The 17,981-nt window shown below is 52.3% G+C and overlaps 1 protein-coding gene across 2 annotated transcripts; it reads left to right on the forward strand.

Annotated features, from left to right (window-relative positions):
* The first annotated feature begins 1,703 nt into the window (after positions 1 to 1,703).
* prr12a (proline rich 12a) lies at positions 1,704 to 17,854 on the forward strand. Of its 2 annotated transcripts, none has more exons than XM_084475526.1 (15): positions 1,704 to 2,609; positions 5,190 to 5,347; positions 5,968 to 6,129; positions 6,434 to 10,830; positions 11,367 to 11,591; positions 11,972 to 12,701; positions 12,912 to 13,381; positions 13,484 to 13,600; positions 13,766 to 13,899; positions 14,383 to 14,810; positions 15,074 to 15,196; positions 15,441 to 15,538; positions 15,916 to 16,047; positions 16,215 to 16,310; positions 16,700 to 17,854. In XM_084475526.1, exons 1-15 carry the CDS (start codon positions 2,527 to 2,529, stop codon positions 16,832 to 16,834), a joined length of 7,488 nt encoding a protein of 2,495 aa, XP_084331652.1. In that variant the 5' UTR covers positions 1,704 to 2,526; the 3' UTR covers positions 16,835 to 17,854. The 2 variants fall into 2 exon arrangements, with proteins under 2 accessions (XP_084331652.1, XP_084331653.1); XM_084475527.1 differs by having other exon boundaries at positions 15,077 to 15,196.
* Positions 17,855 to 17,981: the final 127 nt, after the last annotated feature.

The raw sequence follows: 17,981 nt of genomic DNA on the forward strand, positions 1-17,981 counted from the left end.
AGAGAGAGAGAAATAGCAACAACAAAAATATATATAGATTTTATTATTATTATGAAAAAATGTAATTGCAATGTTTACATTCTACCATTTGAAAAGAGTCGCTATACAAAATGTTTCTGTATTACTATTATAATAATAATTGTTGTGGTTCCTATTATTTCTCCTTTGTTTATTTACTTTTTCATCTCTCTGTGTGAGAGTTGAGCCTGACCCATTGTTTCCCTGCATGAATATGCAGAGCACATGGGATCTGCATCCCAAAGGCCCCACTATAGCAGAGGAACCCTGCTGTCGGCCTTTACTGTTGTCTAAAGCATTTCTTAAGCCAGGTGACAACACTTTTTACTAATGAGGAATGTGTCATTAAAGGATTTCCTTTGTTATTTATAGATAAGGAGAGCTGGAATTAACCAGTAGCTGGTTAATACCAGTAGTATAATGCCGGCTTAACCTTACATAGAATTGATTTGATTCCTAATTACCGAAGAGCTTTGAAACTTAAAATTGTGTTTTTGTTCAAGACATGGCTCAAAAGATCAAACTGAAACTCGGCCATTTGTACAATCCTAGATTTAAACACATATCCCATGATAATTTTAAATAGGACTAATCATCTTGTATTGGTCAATGGTAGTAAAATAATTGAACAGTAGATGATGTTAATTTGACCACTAGATGGCACTCAGATTACCTGTAAATCTCCTGTCTCCTGTACTGTAAGTACAGGAGACTTTATCCAATAAAGCACACATACCTATAGCCTATAATCTATAGGCCTACGTTTTGGATTAATCAGTCTGCGTTACAAATAAGTAATGGACTGAAGAATATACTGTATCATGGATAAAAATCACCATGATCACAGAACAGGCCTGGATATTGGTCACTGTAATTAAAGTCTTATAATAGGTGTATCTCCACTGTGGATAAAATCAATTTAAGGGTTATAATAAGTGTTTCTCTATTGTTTACCAAATCAGATGTCGACTGTTTTCCAATAACATTTTACTTAAAGGTTATTCAAATATTATTTTAAAACCAGTAACTGACAGCAGGCAATATTGTAATTCCAGACTGTACAACCCTTAAGGTAGTTAATGTAAAAAACAGTTAATGTAATCAGAACTATAGTAAATATTTCATATTTCAGTTGAATGTACAATATCCAAGCATTTGAGCAAATTTGAGTATATTTGCCGTACATGTTTATTAAAGGATGTTATTGGTAGGCCTATATTGAATATTATTATTGCTTAATGTATTATAATGTTCTAGCCTTTATTATTATTATATCATGTTTTTTAATAGGCCTTATGTTCTTCAGCAGAGCGATTGTGCCAACAGTCGTCGGGATTCATATATTTGAATCTGAAACAACGTAGGATGTATCGCCAAATCTTTTCACTGCAATATGCAAAATAGCCTCAAATAAAGTAGTGTCAGTTTGCATGTAATAGTCAATTACTACACAACTCGGAAGCCAACTAACACGAGGCAAGGCAAACGGAGGTCAGAGCAGACAGACAGAGAGCGGAATGTGTGTGTGTGTGTGTGTGTGTGTGTGTGTGTGTGTGTGTGTGTGTGTGTGTGTGTGTGTGTGTGTGTGTGTGTGTGTGTGTGTGTGTGTGTGTGTGTGTGTGTGTGTGTGTGTGTGTGTGTGCGTGCGTGCGTGCGTGCGTGAGAGCGAGAGGGAGGTAGAGAGAGACAGAGAGAGAGCCGCCTTCAAACATGGCGTCTCCAGCGGAAAATGACTAAAAAATATTAAAACGCGGCCTACAATCCTTCCACCTAGTCGTTGTATGTCTGTAACTCTGCGCTATTCTACACAGATCTGCTACTACTAACAGCCAAACCAAACGCGCAGCAATACTTCTAATACGACTTCTATGCTTGCATACATTAGCCTACTAGCAGCTCTGGAGTTTTATTTTGATGCGACGCTACCAGCAGCTAGCGTCTGCTAGCCCACAACAACCCGGGGGGCGGGAACGATCTGCGGGCGGAAAAATCACGAATTTGGGCTCTTGCGCTATTATGTGGAATAGTTGCAAATAACCAGGTTAATCGATCCGAATATTTCCGATCGCGGATCCGATCGAAGTGGTGACGAGAGGAGAAGAGAGGTCGGAGACGAAGACGGAGAAAAGGACGCATTGGATCAAATGTTTCTCAGCCAATTCATCCATCATCTCCATAATGACTGTGTGCGTGTGTTTTTTCGGATCGAATCCCCCTTTTTTTTTTGGCGTAAATGATGGATGGATAAGTGTAGGAACGGGGAAAAAGGAGTGATATCGGTGGTGTTTTGGAGTATAGACCCCTAGACCCCCCTCTTTTCTCTCCTCCTCCCTCCATTTCTTCTCTCAAGATGCTGTTTTCCACCCCGGACCTCTGGCTTATCAAACCGGGGAAATAAGCCGAGAACCGAAAGCGGGGAAGATAGGATCTTTCGCCTCATAATCTGATTTCTGATTCCGACTCCACGTCGCTTTCGTCCACATTGCACCATCACATTATATCACACAGATGGATCGGAACTACCCGGGCGCCGGGTTTGGAGACCTGGCTGCAGGGGCAGGATGGAGCTACGAGAGGTCGGCGAAAGCAAGGTACGTTACAGAACAAAGTGTTTATAAAGCCCCCCCTCCCGACACTGGTTCACCTGACAGTACATGGATGGGCATTCAAGGTGTTAGTCGTCTTATTATTTACACGGATAGTGCAGTGTGCGTGTCGAGGGGGTGGGCGGGGTGGAGTGAGGTAAAAAATGTATTGATTGATTGTAGATGACATGTTATGGTTTAATAAAGCAGTAAAGGCGTGTGGACCCTCTGAGGGAGACGGTAGTGTTATTATTGTGTGACCCAGGCCTCAGTGAAGTAGAAGTGGGTAGAGACAACCTCTAGTGCAGAGCCTGGGTGCAGGCAGCAACCCTTTCCCTGATGCATGATCAGAAAGCACTGACAACCAGAACCTTACAGCACACTCTATCGATCGTGGGGGTCTAGTTTTTAAAACGTAAAAAAAATATATATATTTATATATATATTGAAGAAATGGAATCTCGAGTCGTGCATTTTTGCAATCGTTTGCATTTCCTTCGGTTTCCGACTTCCAGGTTATTTGTGATGATTTATAGATCATTTCCATAATTACATTCCGACATATCCCCCTGGTTAAGGGCTGAAATAAAACTCCCCCCCCCCCCCCAATTAGGAATGGGCTGCACCACTCTCCTAAAACACGACCTGATATTCAACAGTAGCAGGAATATGCAAAGTGGCAGACACATCAGTCTGTTAGCCTAGCTGCCAGCTAGCATTGTGGTACTAGATGGGTCCGTCTGTTAAAGACTGTTTCCGGGCTAGCATTTTAGTACTAGACGGATCAGTCTGTTGGACTAGCTGCCTGCCAGCTAGCATTGTAGTACTAGACAGAGCAGTACTTTAGCCTAGCTCACAGCTAGCATTGTGGTACAAGATGGGTCTGTCTGTTAGCCTAGCTCACTCCGATAGCTGCAGGCCCCGGCCGGTAAACAACGCACTTAGCGGGTCATTCCATAGATAAATTATTCTTGAGTTGTCACTCGGAACAGCGAAGTAAAACACGAGGACAATTAAACCCATTATACATGATATTCTGTCAGAGGGGAAAGTATTTCGGTATTTTTTATCCACAGAGTATTTTGGTATTTTATGCAGGGAGCGGTGAGCTCCAGTTATCTTCCCCCTGCTAACACGTCTCAACACACCGAAAGAGTCAAGACATTCCCACGAAAAAAAATAAATAGAAATCAACTAGTGTTCCTGTGTTTTGTCACCGATTGGAATTGACTGTGAAGATTAAAATGACCCGTTTTCCACTAAACCCACGGCCTTGGAGCCGCGGCCTAGCGCCAGAATTCCCCCCGCTTTGCGTCGCGGCTACTCGGTGCTGCTGGCTGCAGAGCCCCGGTCTCTCCGGTTCTCTCGTCCATCAACTATAATCGGGTCATCAAGCATGTCTACTGCATATCCATCTATAAATGACACGTACTTTTTCTAATTTGTTCAACATTATCTCTAGACATCCCTAGGTATTTACCAGGTGCACACACCTGTGCTATATACGATGGTTGACAATGACTTAATTAATTGCGCATAATTACTGGCATTGTCGTTACTGACTTGCATTATTCTTTATCTACTCTGTCCCATGAGGAGAGCTGTTCTGTCTGATATGTTCTACAATTAAATTGTAATTGTCCCCTTTCTCACCAAAGATAAAGGGATAGGAGTAGCAACAGATAAGCAACACATGTATTTTATTACATTTCTAATTGAGGAAAACGTAATCGGTCATACTACAATAGTATATTGTTAATAACTTAATATTAGGGTTACATTAATATAATATCATAATGCTATATTAAGGTAGTTACAATTATCTAATTGGATTATTCATTATAGTCACGCATGATTGAGTCAATGCTCTATGTTTATGCCCATTTAGCAATTGAGCAGGTGCTTTTATCCAAAGTTACTTACACTGATTTCAGATACATGTCATTAAGGGGTACGGGATATGGCAGGTAGACTGGACCTTGGGGATTAAACCCAGAACATTTTGGCTGACAAAGAGTAAAACGCCCATACCACAGACTATTGAAGGAATTTTCTAAAACGTGTGCTTTAAAGGTCAAGGTCAAGAGTTTCTTATTGGTTCTAATTTGATGGTTTGACAACAGATTCTGCTTAGCAACCCATCTGGATTGGTTCTGGTGTGTATGTGGGAAAACCACAAGAACGGCAAATCCTGAACTCCTCTCCAAAAATGTAAAACAACATGTCAGGGTGACGTGTAGTTTCCAGTTCATCTATGTCAGACTAGTTTAGGAGGTTCTCATAGATTTTCATTTGTACGACACATCTTCCCTTTATTAAGAACCTCAGATACTGAATCAGTGACTGCAACTTTCAACTTTTAGCAGATTGCGCTCCGATACACAGACGGAGAACCCTAAATGCAAGCACCAGTGTTGAGACCCACGGCATCCCTACGACGACCGCTATGCTAGACTCGCCCAAGCAGCAGAACAGTGCTGTTGGTCTGGTTCATCAGGAAGAACCCGTGTTCACCTCTACCTGTATGTAGACGAGGTGGTTGTTAGTTCTTGAATTCATGAATTCATGCTCTTCCTGTCTCTCCAGTTTGATGTATGGGAGCTCCCGGTCATCCCATCCAGACTCTGAGCTCCTCCACCGACAGGCCTATGCTACGCCCCATCCCCTGCAAGGATATGCCACCAACCACCACCCAGGAAGCTCTGGCCAGGGCGGGGCCTGGGGAGCTGCTGGGAGGAGTTTGGGTGAGAGAACTGTCACTCATCTTTCCTTGTGCCAGCGTAACGGTTACAGTCTGAACGGTTGGATTTGGGCTAAAATAGGGTTAACCGATATCAGCACGTTGTTTGTTTATGCTTGAAATAATACCAAATATACTCTACAGCCCCTGCATCTTGTCTGTCTGGTTAGCGTAACGTCAGTGGGCTAAGTGGGATATGTTGGCATAATATTAGCATGTAACTGTATCCAAAGGTCTGTAATGATTGATATACATTTCTATATTTATTTTCGAAGTAAAATTATTATTTTATTATTATCTTAATTATTCTAATAACTTATTGATATTTAGAATTGTATTTATTTATTATTTAATTTCTAATACCGTCCTATTCTTTCTGCTGTGACACTTATTTCCTGTATGGGATTAATAAAGTACTTATCTTTTTAAGTTTACATAATATTATCATAATATCAGAATACTAAGTCTCCAGGTCAGATGCTAGCATGGTAACGTGGTAGCGTAATAACAACTGTGTCTCCAGGTCTGTCTATGATTTTAGCTTGATTTTAGCTTAATGTTAGCTTAATGCTATCATACTAATTGTCCCCAGGTGTAATATTAGCGTGCTAACTGTATCTCCAGGTCTGTCGGGTCTGTTTGACACCGGGCTCCACCACGCCAGCCCATCTGGGCCCGACGCCTCGGTCATGAACCTGATCTCTGCGCTAGAGTCTCGCGGGCAGCAGCCCCCACCCGCTGCCTCCTCCTTGCTCTCCCAGTTCCGCACGCCCTCCTGGCAGTCAGGTACTCAGCCGGCAGCACGTACCTTCCTCTGTTGACATTTAAACCAGCCACTGAGGCCACAGCTGTGCTAACCCATGGTGCTCCATAGCTAGCAATATGAAGCTCACTCAAGCTAACTATACACAGTCTGGGTTCGGTCTCCAATGTCCTCAGTCCTGTAGGCAACCTTGAGCAAGATGTTCAACCCCTAACTGCTCATTAATAAAATGTATCTAAATTTATATTTTTTGTAACATACGACTATTTTGTGTCTCCCTACTAACTTAATTGTAAAATAATATTTCATCTGTTTGCGTGTCCACAGCCATGCACACCCCTGCCCCGGCAGAGCTCTTCATCTCTGGAGCACTGCCAGGCTCCGCCTCCTTCCCCTCCTCCTCCGCACTCTCAGCCTATCAGCATCCAGCCTCCTTCTCCAGCCGCTCCTTCCCCGCCGGCTCCCTGTCCCTACAGGACACGCCCACCTTCAGCCCCACCTCCAACGGCTTGCTGTCCCCCCACGACCCCCTGCTCCACATCAAGGCCTCCTCCCAGTCGGGCCTCGGCTTCGACCGCCTCCTCTCCTCCCAGAGCGCCTCCTACCGCGGTGCCCAGGACCCCAGCGGCGCCGGCTCCTCCCCCGGCTCCTCGTCCTCCTCCTCCAGACACCTGCAGTCGCACCAGTTCAACCTGCTGTCGTCCCAGCTGCAGGAGCAGTCCTCCCACCAGCTGTACAACGCCTCCGTCTTCTCCTCCGCCCAGGCCCAGGCGGTGGGGGGGTCCCAGGAACGCGCCGTGCCCCGCCAGGACAGCGTGATCAAGCACTACCAGCGGCCGGGAGGCGCCCCCCAGCCCCACTCCCTCCAGCACTACCTGAGCTGCGGGGGAGCGGGCTACCAGCACCTCCCCTCCCACCACCGCCATGCTGGCCTCTCTGCCTGCAGCCCCTTGGGGGACCAGAGCCCGTCCGCTGAGCACAAGCCCACCCCCCGACCCGACCAGTACCGACCCATCATCCAGCCCCCCTACTCCACCTCCTCCTCCACCACCTCGTCCTCCTCGGCGGGGAAAGGAGCCAAGAGCAGCTCCAGCAGTGGCTACTCCTCCGCCAGCTCCGCCTCCTCCTCCAGAACTCCTCACACTCCCCCCTCGGCCTCCTCCACCTCCTCTTCGTCCTCCTCTTCTTCAGCTCCCTCAGGACCCCATCCCTCCAGTTCTGGTTCTAGCTCGGCCCCTTCTCGCCAGCAACCCCCCCCTCAGCCTGCTCCTCCCCCCCCTGCGCCCCCTCAGCCTCCCCCTACCTCCACCTCCTCTGTCCCACAGACCCTCCCCAAGGCCTGCCTCTCAGGCTATGGCTCCCCCGCCCCCCCAGTCAAGACCCCCAACTCCTCCCTTACTGGGCAGACCCCACCTCAGCAGCAGCTCCAGTCCTACTCCCCCAACCAGCCCCCTTCCTCCCACCTCTCCCAGTCCTACTCCCCCAACCAGGCCCCGCCCTCAGCCCACCTGCCCCAGGCCTACGGGGGCTTCAGCTCCCCTCAGGCCCAGGACCTGAGCTCTGCGGCGGGGGGGAAGGGGTACGGGGGCCTGGGGGGGCGGAGCCAGGCGTACTCGGCCGACGTCTACGCCACCGACTCGGCTTACGGTTCCCTCCCGTCGTCCCTGGGTGGGGCTGGAAGCCCGTCGCTAGGATACGGAGCCCCAGGCCACTCCCCCGCCCTTTTAAGGTCAGGCGGCTCATCAGGCAGTGCAGCGTCCGGCTCCGGAGGCGGGGCCGGGGGTAATCTGACCAATGAGAGAGCTGGGAGTGGAGGAGGGTCTTATCACATCCAGGACTCCAGCCCGTCCCCGTCCGGTAACTCTGCCATCATCCGGCCCGGGCTGCACTCCCCCACCCAGTCCCCGGGGGGCGCCGGCTCCAACAAGTACCTGTCCTCCGTCCTCTCTCCGGGCTTCCTGTCCTCCCCCCAGGGAGGGTACCCCGACTCCCGGGGAGTCCCCTCCTCCCAGACCTACCACCCCTCCTCCTCCTCCAAACCCAAGGCCGACTCCTCCTCCTCCCTGCTCTCCCAGCGGTCCCAGGAGGAGGTGGACGACGAGGACTTCCTGATCGAACACCTGCTGCAGGCCCAGGCAAGCCCCACCCCGCAGAACTCCCAGAGTGGGACGCCCGGCGGCGGCGGCGACGGGGGCGGGGGCAAAGGCCTCTCCTACGACCTGGCCAAGTCCTCCGAGGAGAGGTACCACCTGCAGAGCGTCATCCGCACCCACACTGCCAACTCCAGCGGGGGAGGGGTCGGGGGCAGCGCCGGCTCGGGCAGCGCCATCTCTGGCCTGGACACGCAGCTGGAGATGTCCCTGAAGAAACAACAACAACAGCAACAGCAGCAACAACAGCAACAGCAACAACAACAACAACAACAACAGCAACAGCAAAGTCAACAGCTGAGGGGCGAGCGCCCGGGTAATAACAGAGGAAGTGGCGGTGGGGGCGGCGGCGGGGGCAGAGGAAACCAAGGCGACCAAACGCACCCCTCACACCTCCATCACCATGACAACCTGGGCTCGGTGGTCCACTATGGGCGGGGAGACCCGTACTCCCAGCATTCCCTTGGCTCCCACGCGGGGCTGCAGAGCCACAGTCAGATGGAGCTGCAGAAGAAGAGCCAGCAGCAGCAGCAGCAGCAGCAGCAGGAGCAGTCGGACATCCCCCCCTATCCCCGGAAGAGCAGCGAGGGGGGGGTCTCCCTGATGGACTCCCCCACGGACCGCCAGCCGCCGCACCTGCTGCAGTCGGTCCTGGCCCACACCGCCGCACGCAACAAGATGGACCAACCCCACCACACGACGCCACACCCACAGCACCACAAGATGGAGGCTCACCGTCAACACCCACAGCACCAGTCTCACCACAAGATGGACCCCCTCTCCCAGCATTCCCTCGGACAGCAGCAGCAGGGCTCTGGGAAGCACCCGACGCAGCCTCAGGGCAGCCAGCTGCAGATCCAACTCCAGTCCCAGGCTCTGGAGGCCGCGGCCGCCGCCCATTACAGCCAACAGGACCAGAGCCAGTCCAAGCACCAGGGGGGGGTCTCCTCTCTGGACATGCTGGAGCGATCTCTGGCCCGGACCACTGAGGTGGAAGAGGAGCGGCGAGGAAGCGGGGCTAGAGGAGGAGGAAGAGGAGGAGCGGGAGGAGGTGGTGGAGGAGGAGGTGGAGAGTGCCACCAGCAGCAGCAGCAGCAGGAGCAGCAGCAGAGGTCCCACCCCAGCCATCACCACTCCCAGCACCCTTCCAACTCCGACCTCCACCCCTTCCTGTCGGAGGCGGACCTGGGCCTGGCCTCCTCCCACATGCACCACCCCCACCACCCGCAGCACGGCCAGCAGCAGCACCCCCACCACCTGCCCCCGCCCCCGCTGTCCGGGCACCAGCAGTCCCAGCGCGAGTCCCAACAGAACCTTCCCCAGTCCCAGGCCGGCCAGGAGCAGCACCAGTTCGACCAGGTCAGCCCGGTGGACAAGGGTGCTCAGAACCAGCAGAGCAACCGCTTCGTCCCGCTCACCTCCATCTGCTTCCCCGACTCCCTGCTCCAGGACGAAGACCGCTCCTTCTTCCCCGGCATGGAGGACATGTTCTGCCCGGATGAGTACAAGCCCAGCTGTGGAGGCGGAGGAGGAGGAGCAGGGCCCGGAAGCCAGGAGATGAACAGCGGCCAGACGGGCCAGGAGGGCATGGACTCCCTGAAGGGAGGCCAGGGAGGAGGTGGCGGCGGGTCTGGAGGAGGCTCCGGCTACGACATGATGGGCCACCACAGGGCGGAGCAGGGCTATGGCCAGTACTGCCATGGCCTGGAGGACTCCGGTCCGGGCACCATGAATCTGGACCTGGATTCCCTGAAGGGCCACGAGCTGCCCTCCACCGTCAACACGGAGCAGCTGGGCCTGATCCAGTCCCAGGGCCCCCCCATGGGGCTGGGGCCCAACTGCTCCAGACCCAACAACAACAATGCCGCCGGAGGGAAACACCCCCCGGGACACGGGGGAGTCGGAGTGGGCGGCCCGGCCGGCGGGGGCTCGGTGGGACTTCAGTCCCCGATCTTCTGCTCCTCGCGCCCCAAGAAGCTCCTCAAGTCCAGCTCTTTCCACCTGCTGAAGGAGCGCAGGGACCCCAGCTCCCTGCCCAAGAAGAGCTACGCCCAGGAGTACGAGTTCGAGGATGACGAGGACAAAGTGGACCAGCCGGCCGACATCCGCCTCAACAGCCGCCGCCGGCCGGACCTCCTGCCCGACCTGGTGTCCAGCTGCCGCAAGGGAGCAGCAGCAGCAGCAGCAGCAGCAGCAGCAGCAGCAGGAGGCGGTGGCTCCCTCAGCCCCATGATGGGTGACCTGGACTTCTACCACTCCCTGATGCCCCAGGAGGGCCCCAAGAAGAGGGGCCGCAAGCCCACCAAGCCCAAGAGAGAGGGGCCCCCGAGACCCAGGGGCCGGCCCCGCATCCGACCCCTCCCGGAACCCTACACGCCCCGCGGCATGATGGGGGATCTGGGCCCCGCGGCGACCGGCGGCGGGTACATTGTGGAGGGCGGGCGCGGGCGGGGCCGGGGGCGAGGCGGGCGGGGCCGCGGGGCGAAGAGGGAGGACATGATGATGGAGATGAAGGAGCAGGACCCCAGCCTCCTCCACCAGCATATCCACCACGAGCCCATCCCCCCCCTGAAGGTCAGTCCCCCCCCGCCCCGGCTCAGGTCCCTCCATGAGGAGGTGCACCTGGTGATGTGTTATAATAGATAATGTGTGATACTGTCCACACGTATTGTATGATGATAATGTGGTTCTGATCAGGATGGCTAATGTGTGCCATTGTGTAGTTATAAGTATAATGTCAGATAATGGGAGGTGATAATGTAAGTTAATTGATAGTGATTGATTATGCATGATAATGTTTAATGAGTATGTACAGCAATTTAAATTGATTTATTGAATTGGAATATGGGATTTATTGAATATGGGATAATACATAGTGATACTGATATGATAATAGTAATAAACTTTTACCTGTTTATAATTAGGTTCTGATCAAGCTAAGTAATCTACGATAATGTATATACATAAAAAAGTATAATGATAAAGTATGTCATGATAATGTGTTCCTCTGCCTCAGATCAGGCTTGTAATGTATCACAATGTACAGTATATTGATCATGTATAACGATCATGTATAATGATAATGAGTGTCATGATCATGCGTTCCTCAGATCAAGCTGCCAATCGGCACCATGGCGTCAGCAGACTCCCTGCTGAGGACAGACTCTCTCTCTGGGACGGACCCGGCACTGTCGGACGGCTCGGTGGGCTCTGCCCCCTCCCTGGGACTCAGCCCAGGGGCCCCCTGCAGCGCAGAAAGCTCCAGGAGCCAGGACAAGAGGAGCAGGGGCCCGCTCGGGGGCGACGGAGGGGAGGACGGAGGGATGGAGGACAGGGTAAGGACTCCACCCTCTGTGTTTTGTAGTGCTCATCAAGACGAAGTCGACTTGATTCACTTTGTTACTGGCTGGTTTTAATTGGCTGTCCTCCTTCTCTCCTCTCCTCTCCTCCTTCCTCTCTCTCTTCCTCTCTTCTTCTCTCCTCTCTTCAACCCATTTCCACTCTCCTGCTCTCCATCCCTCACATCCCTTCTCTTCTCCTCCTCCTCATCTCCTTCTCTCCTCTCCATCCCTCTTCTCCCTTCTCTTCCTCCTCTTACCCACTCCTCTCCTTCTCTCTCACCTCCTCCTCTCACCGCTTCATTCCCCTCCTCCTCTCCCCTCCTCTCCTCTCCTCTCCTCTCCTCTCCCACATCTTCTCTTGCTCCTCGCTCCAGGAGCAGGAGAAGGAGGAGTCCAAGGCCGGCTTCATGGCCTCCTTCCTGGACTTCCTGAAGACGGGCAAGCGTCCCGTCGGCATGGAGATGGACCCAGTCACCTGTGACTCCTCCCCCTCCCCTTGCAAGCTCCGCCCCTTGTCTCCCGTGCCCACGGCCCCGACCCCATCGTTCGGCGAGGGGTCGGAGGGGGGAGGCGGTGGCCTCTCCCTGGGGGGCTGCTCCTCCCCCAAGCGTCTGGAGGACGAGCTCAAGCGGAACCTGGAGACCCTGCCCTCCTTCTCCTCCGACGAGGAGGAGGAGGACTCGGTGGGGAGGAACCAGGACCTCCAGAAGAGCATCTCCTCCGCCATCTCCGCCCTCTACGACACGCCCCAGCTACAGGCTCCGCCCCTGCCGCCGCCAGCCACGCCCACGCCCCCGCCGCCGCCGCTCACGCCCACCCTGCAGCCGCCCATCCTCTCCCCGCAGCGCCCCCATCCGTCTCCCCCCCACACCTCCTCCTCACCCAACGACGACCAGCCGGCCCTGCTGGAGAGGCAGGAGGAGCGGGAGGAGCCGGAGGAGGAGGAGGAGGAGCAGAGGGAGGAGGAGGAAGAGGAGGAGGAAGAGGAGATGGAGGAGGAGGACAGGAAGATGGCTGCCATTGATACCAACCAGCATGAGGTGGAGAAGGGAAGGGACAGCGAAGAGGACGAGGAGGAGAGTCTGGAGGAGCTGCAGCCTGAAGGTAAGGAGGAAGGCTCCGGCTGGTTCCTTGTCTTGTATGACCGATGATGTCATCGCTCCGCGCTCCTGGTTCTCCAGATCGGACCGATGACGCCAATGGTCCAACTTTAACACGTTTTTTTTTCCATTGACACATTGCAGACCATGGGTTTCCCCCGACAGGCATGTGAAACCGTATTCCCTAATGTCTGGATCTCAATCCTTATTCCAGCACCAGCTCCTGAAGATACTGTTGCCGCGGCGACTTCCCAGGCTCTCCCGGACCCCCCCTCCCCTGCCTCCTCCTCCTCCCCCTGCCATTCCCCCCTCCCGCCCCTCTCCCTACCCTCCCCCGCTCCTCCCCAACCGGAGGAGGAGAATGTTAGCCCCTCCCCCGCCGCCTCAGTGCCCTCCTCCTCCCCTGCTCCTCCGCCCACTCTCTCCTCCAGCCCCCCTCCTCCCTCCTCCTCCCCACCTCCTCCCACCCTGGACCAGAAGGAGTCCCCCCCGGCCTCCCCTGCCCCCTCCTCTCCGGAGGAGGCTCCGCCCCCTAAGACGTCCTCGCTGCACCTGGCCCAGAAGCAGGGGGGTGCGGCCATCGCCGGGGAGAGTGAGGAGGAGGAGAGCGAGAGTGGGGGCGAGGGAATCTTCAGAGAGAGGGACGAGTTTGTTGTGCGTGTCGAAGACATCCAATCTCTCAAGGTTAGTGTGTGTTTGTACTTGTGTATATATACATATTATACAATCAATGCATACAGTATAAGGTGTGTCTATATATATATAAATATGTGTGTGTTTGTCCAGCTGGCGTTACAGACGGGTCGTGAACCTCCGCCCATCTGGCGCGTCCAGAAGGCTCTGCTGCAGAAGTTCAGTCCAGAGATCAAAGACGGCCAGAGACAGTTCTGTGCTACCAGCAATGTGAGCTCACTTCCTGTTTACACCTCACTTCCTGTTTCCTCTGCACCTCTTCACGTTGCCATGGTTGTCATGGCGGAGGATGATGATGATGATGATGATGATGATGATGACAGACGGAGCGTCAGGGCCGGGCGTGTTAATAAAGTTTCTCCTGGTTCTCCTCAGTACCTGGGGTACTTCGGCGACGCCAAGCGCCGCTACCAGCGTCTGTACGTCAAGTTCCTGGAGAACGTCAGCAAGAAGGACTACGTCCGGGTGTGCTCCCGGAGACCCTGGCGCCGCAACGCCCCCGGGCTCAGGTCAGACCTCCTCAAATGTCGCTCAAACCATACCCAAACCCATCTCAAACTACCCTCAACTCACCTCAAACTACCCTCAACTCACCTCAAACTACCTCAAACTTACCTAAACCCATCTCAAACTAGCCCAAACTCACCTCAAACTACCTTAAACTTACCTAAACCCATCTCAAACTAGCCCAAACTCACCTCAAACTACCCTCAGGGCACCTCAAGCTACCCTCAACTCACCCCAAACTACCCTCAACTCACCTCAAACTACCCTAAACCCATCTCAAACTAACTTCAACTCACCTTATACTAACCTCAACACACCTCAACATCAAAACTCATTCAAACTCTGTTTTTTCCTACTAACTAATGAACTGAATCTGTTCGGTCACATAGCGAATACATAGGCTCCCTCGGTTTTACCAGGAACTCCTGGTAGAGGTCGTAGCCATTCTCCTTCACTAACGCGCTCCTCCTTGTTGCTCCCCCCAGGCGCCAGCCCCCCCTCAGGGTGTCGTCCCAGCCTCCTTCCCTACCTCCTGCAGATAAGGAGGAGAAAGCTGTTCCTCCCTCCCAGAGGGAGAAGACCAGGAGCCGAGAGAAGAGGGAGGCGTTGGCGAAGGAGGAGAAGGAGGAGAGGGAGAAGGGAGTGAGGGAGAAAGTGGAGAAGGAGAGGAGAGTCCAGCCCCCGCAGCGGAAGGCGGAGAAGCGAGGAGCAAACAGGGGGAAGGAGAGAGGAGCAGAGAAGGGGAAGGAGAGAGGAGTAGAAAAGGGGAAGGAGAGAGCAGTGGAGCGCCCCGTCCGATCCAAACAGATCAGGAGCAAGACGGAGGTGGAGCCTCCTCCCAAGAAGAGGAAGGAGTGGCAGAAGGAGGCTCCCTCCTCGTCAGACTCCTCCTCCGAGGCCAGCGAAGACGAACGTAAGACACACCTCCTTCTTTACACCACATTACGACAGATCCTCCTCTAGGGAGCAGTAAACATCTCCATCACACCTCCTTTCTAGGACAGGTAGAGTGAGTTAGTCTGGGGTCGTTTTCCCTGACTTAAGCAAGGCACTAACTCATCCAGGCCTCCGTGTCTCTACCCTTGAGAGGTAACTCACTGTCTCTCTCTCTCTCTCTCTGTGTCTCTCTCTCACTCTCTCTCTTTCTCACTCTCTCTCTATCTATCTCTCTCTCAGCAGCAGAGAAGGAGTTGCAGGAGGAGAACCGGGTTCTGAGGGAGATGTTCCGTAGCTATGTGGAGATGCTGGTCAGCACGGCCTTGGACCCAGACATGATTCAGGCCCTGGAGGACACACACGGTACTGACACACACACACACACACACAGCCAGGTGTTTGTGTATGCGTGTGTGTGTGTGCGTGTGCGTGAGCAGCCTGAAGATGGGCAGCTGACTCTAAAACAAACGCCTCTCACTCTCCTCGTCGTGGTTACCACGGAAACGCTGCCTGGATACCATCCAACTCCGGGTTTCCGTGGTAACGCGGCGATCTTCTTCCCTGGCTGTCCTTAACGCCCGTGTTCTGTGTTTCGATTGGTGGATAGACGAGCTGTACCTGCCCCCCATGAGGAAGATTGACAGCATGCTCAACGAACAGAAACGCAGATTGCTGAGACGCATTAGCATGAGCACCCAGCACCAGGTATCTGTCTGTCTGACTCTCTTTTTGACTACCTGTCCGCCTGACTTTCTAGTCTGACCACCTTGTTTCCCTCCCTCCCTCTCTGTCCGAGGACTTTGTCTGTCTCTCGACCCTTCTGTCTGACAGTCTGCCTGACTTCCTGTCTGTCTTTCTCTCTACCCGTCTGTTTGTCGGACTACCTGTTTGTCTGTCTAACCATATGACTCTCTGACTCACAGACCTGTCTGTCTGATAACTTGCTTCTAAATAGGAAGGGCTGGTGAAGACAGGTCTAGTCTAGTATAGACTTATCTAAACCGGTCTAGTCTGGTGTAGAACGTTCTAATCCGGTTTACTCTGGTGCACGGCTGATATATTTATTCCCCCCCCCCCCCCAGGAGGTCTTACAGGCCTACCCCCAGATCCAGGTGGACCCGCTGGACTCGGGCCTAGTCCGGGTCCGTCTGGGGGGCGACGCCTACAACCGTAAGACCCTGAACAAAGTCAAGAAGAGCCAGCCCAAACCCCAGGTACACACTGTGTGTGTGTGTGTGTGTGTGTGTGTGTGTGTGTGTGTGTGTGTGTGTGTGTGTGTGTGTGTGTGTGTGTGTGTGTGTGTGTGTGTGTGTGTGTGTGTGTGTGTGTGTGTGTGATGAGATGCTGAGCATGTATTTTACCCTGTGTGTGTGTGTTCCAGGAGGTGAAGCTGTCATCTGAGCTGTACCGTCTCTACAGCCTCTACCACTCGCTGCACCACTACAAGTACCACACCTTCCTGCTGTGTAGGAGAGAGGTACACAAAAACACACACACACAAAGGGCAGATGTGACTATATTGTGTATACATAGTGTGTAAATGATGTATGTTATGTGTTTATAAAGTGTATGTAATGTAAATGGTAATGTGTGGATATTATGTATGTTAGGTGATTTATAATGTGTGTATACATAATAACAACTCCAAGGAGTATCAAATATACAATAATCCCAGAGGATAGTACTTAAACGCATTACTTAAAACACTTATTTCCAAAGTGGTCCTCCATCTCAATGTGTGTGTGTGTGTGTGTGTGTGTGTGTGTGTGTGTGTGTGTGTGTGTGTGTGTGTGTGTGTGTGTGTGTGTGTGTGTGTGTGTGTGTGTGTGTGTGTGTGTGTGTGTGTGTGTGTGTGTGTGTGTGTAGAGCCACAGTGTGGAGCAGGCAGCCGATGACCCCGGTCAGGAGGAGGTGGTGCAGCAGTGCATGGCCAATCAGAGCTGGTTGGACACCCTGTACAGCGCCTTCAGTAGCCTGTTGGCTCTCAGCTCCAAGGCCTGACCCCGCCCCCAGGGCACGCCCCCCCCAGGACACGCCCCACGCCATGGATGACGTCGTGTTGACATCGTCAGTGGGTGTGGTTTCTTGAGGCACAGGAAGCGGTAGTACCCTAAGACAGGAAATGACCCCCACAGGGACTCGCCATTGGCTACAGCCGAAAGGGAAGCGAATAACGTTTTTAGTTTTTACGTAAATTATTTTTTTGGAGAATCTTTGACCGTGAGTGGAGGAGTGAGAGCGTGTGCAGAGAGTGAACGAACGGCGTTTCTATGGAGACTGTGTGTTTAGGTAAAAAAAAGAGTTGATAACTAAACCCCATGCTGTAACTGTGCTAGCTAGCCCGCTACGTGTTTACACTAGCTAGCTACCAAGCTCTGTGTCTACACTGGCTAGCTAGCTATGTGTATGCTAGCTAGATGGTAACTAGCATACACACATAGATGGCTACCTTGCGAAGTGTCAATGCTAGCTAGCTAGCCTGCTATGTGTCCACACTAGCTAGCTAGCAATGTGTACATGCTAGCTAGCTAGTATCTAGCATATACACATAGCTGGATAACCTGCTCCTTGTCAATGCTAGCTAGCCAGCTTTGTAACAATATGGAAACATGTTTTAATTATTTATAAGAGAACGTTTTTAATAGAAACTGTGGCAGGCTAACATTTAAAATAACATTTTTTGTTCCGTACTGGGAAACTTATCTAACCATTACATATCCGAGATCCGTCTTCCCCTCTGTATATAAGAGCAACGCCTGTCTGATCAGCAATCAATAAGTCCACCTACACCCTCAGAGTGATATTTAAAGAGCAAATAGTCATTTCATTTCTATCATCTAAATGTTTGTGCATACTATGACTTATTTTGGAAACAATCTAATTTTCCAAGAAACTATTAAAAAAAGAAAGTCTTTGTGTAAATATTGTACAGTTCTTGACAAAATCATTTTCTTCTGTACATTAACTTTCCTGTATTTGAGAAACGAATAAAACACGCCAAGAACCGTGTACTACTGTGTACTGATTTGTGTTTTACTGTGTTTTATTGTGCATTGCTGTGTGTTTGTTGTGTGTCGGGTGCAAATGCGTACTCCACCTTGTGGACTCTCGCGGGATCAGTTAGTTGGTGACGTAGGATTTAGAAAAA

This window comes from Micromesistius poutassou (genome assembly GCF_964030765.1).
Source record: "Micromesistius poutassou genome assembly, chromosome: 11".
In the NCBI taxonomy this organism is placed as follows: Eukaryota; Metazoa; Chordata; class Actinopteri; order Gadiformes; family Gadidae; genus Micromesistius; species Micromesistius poutassou.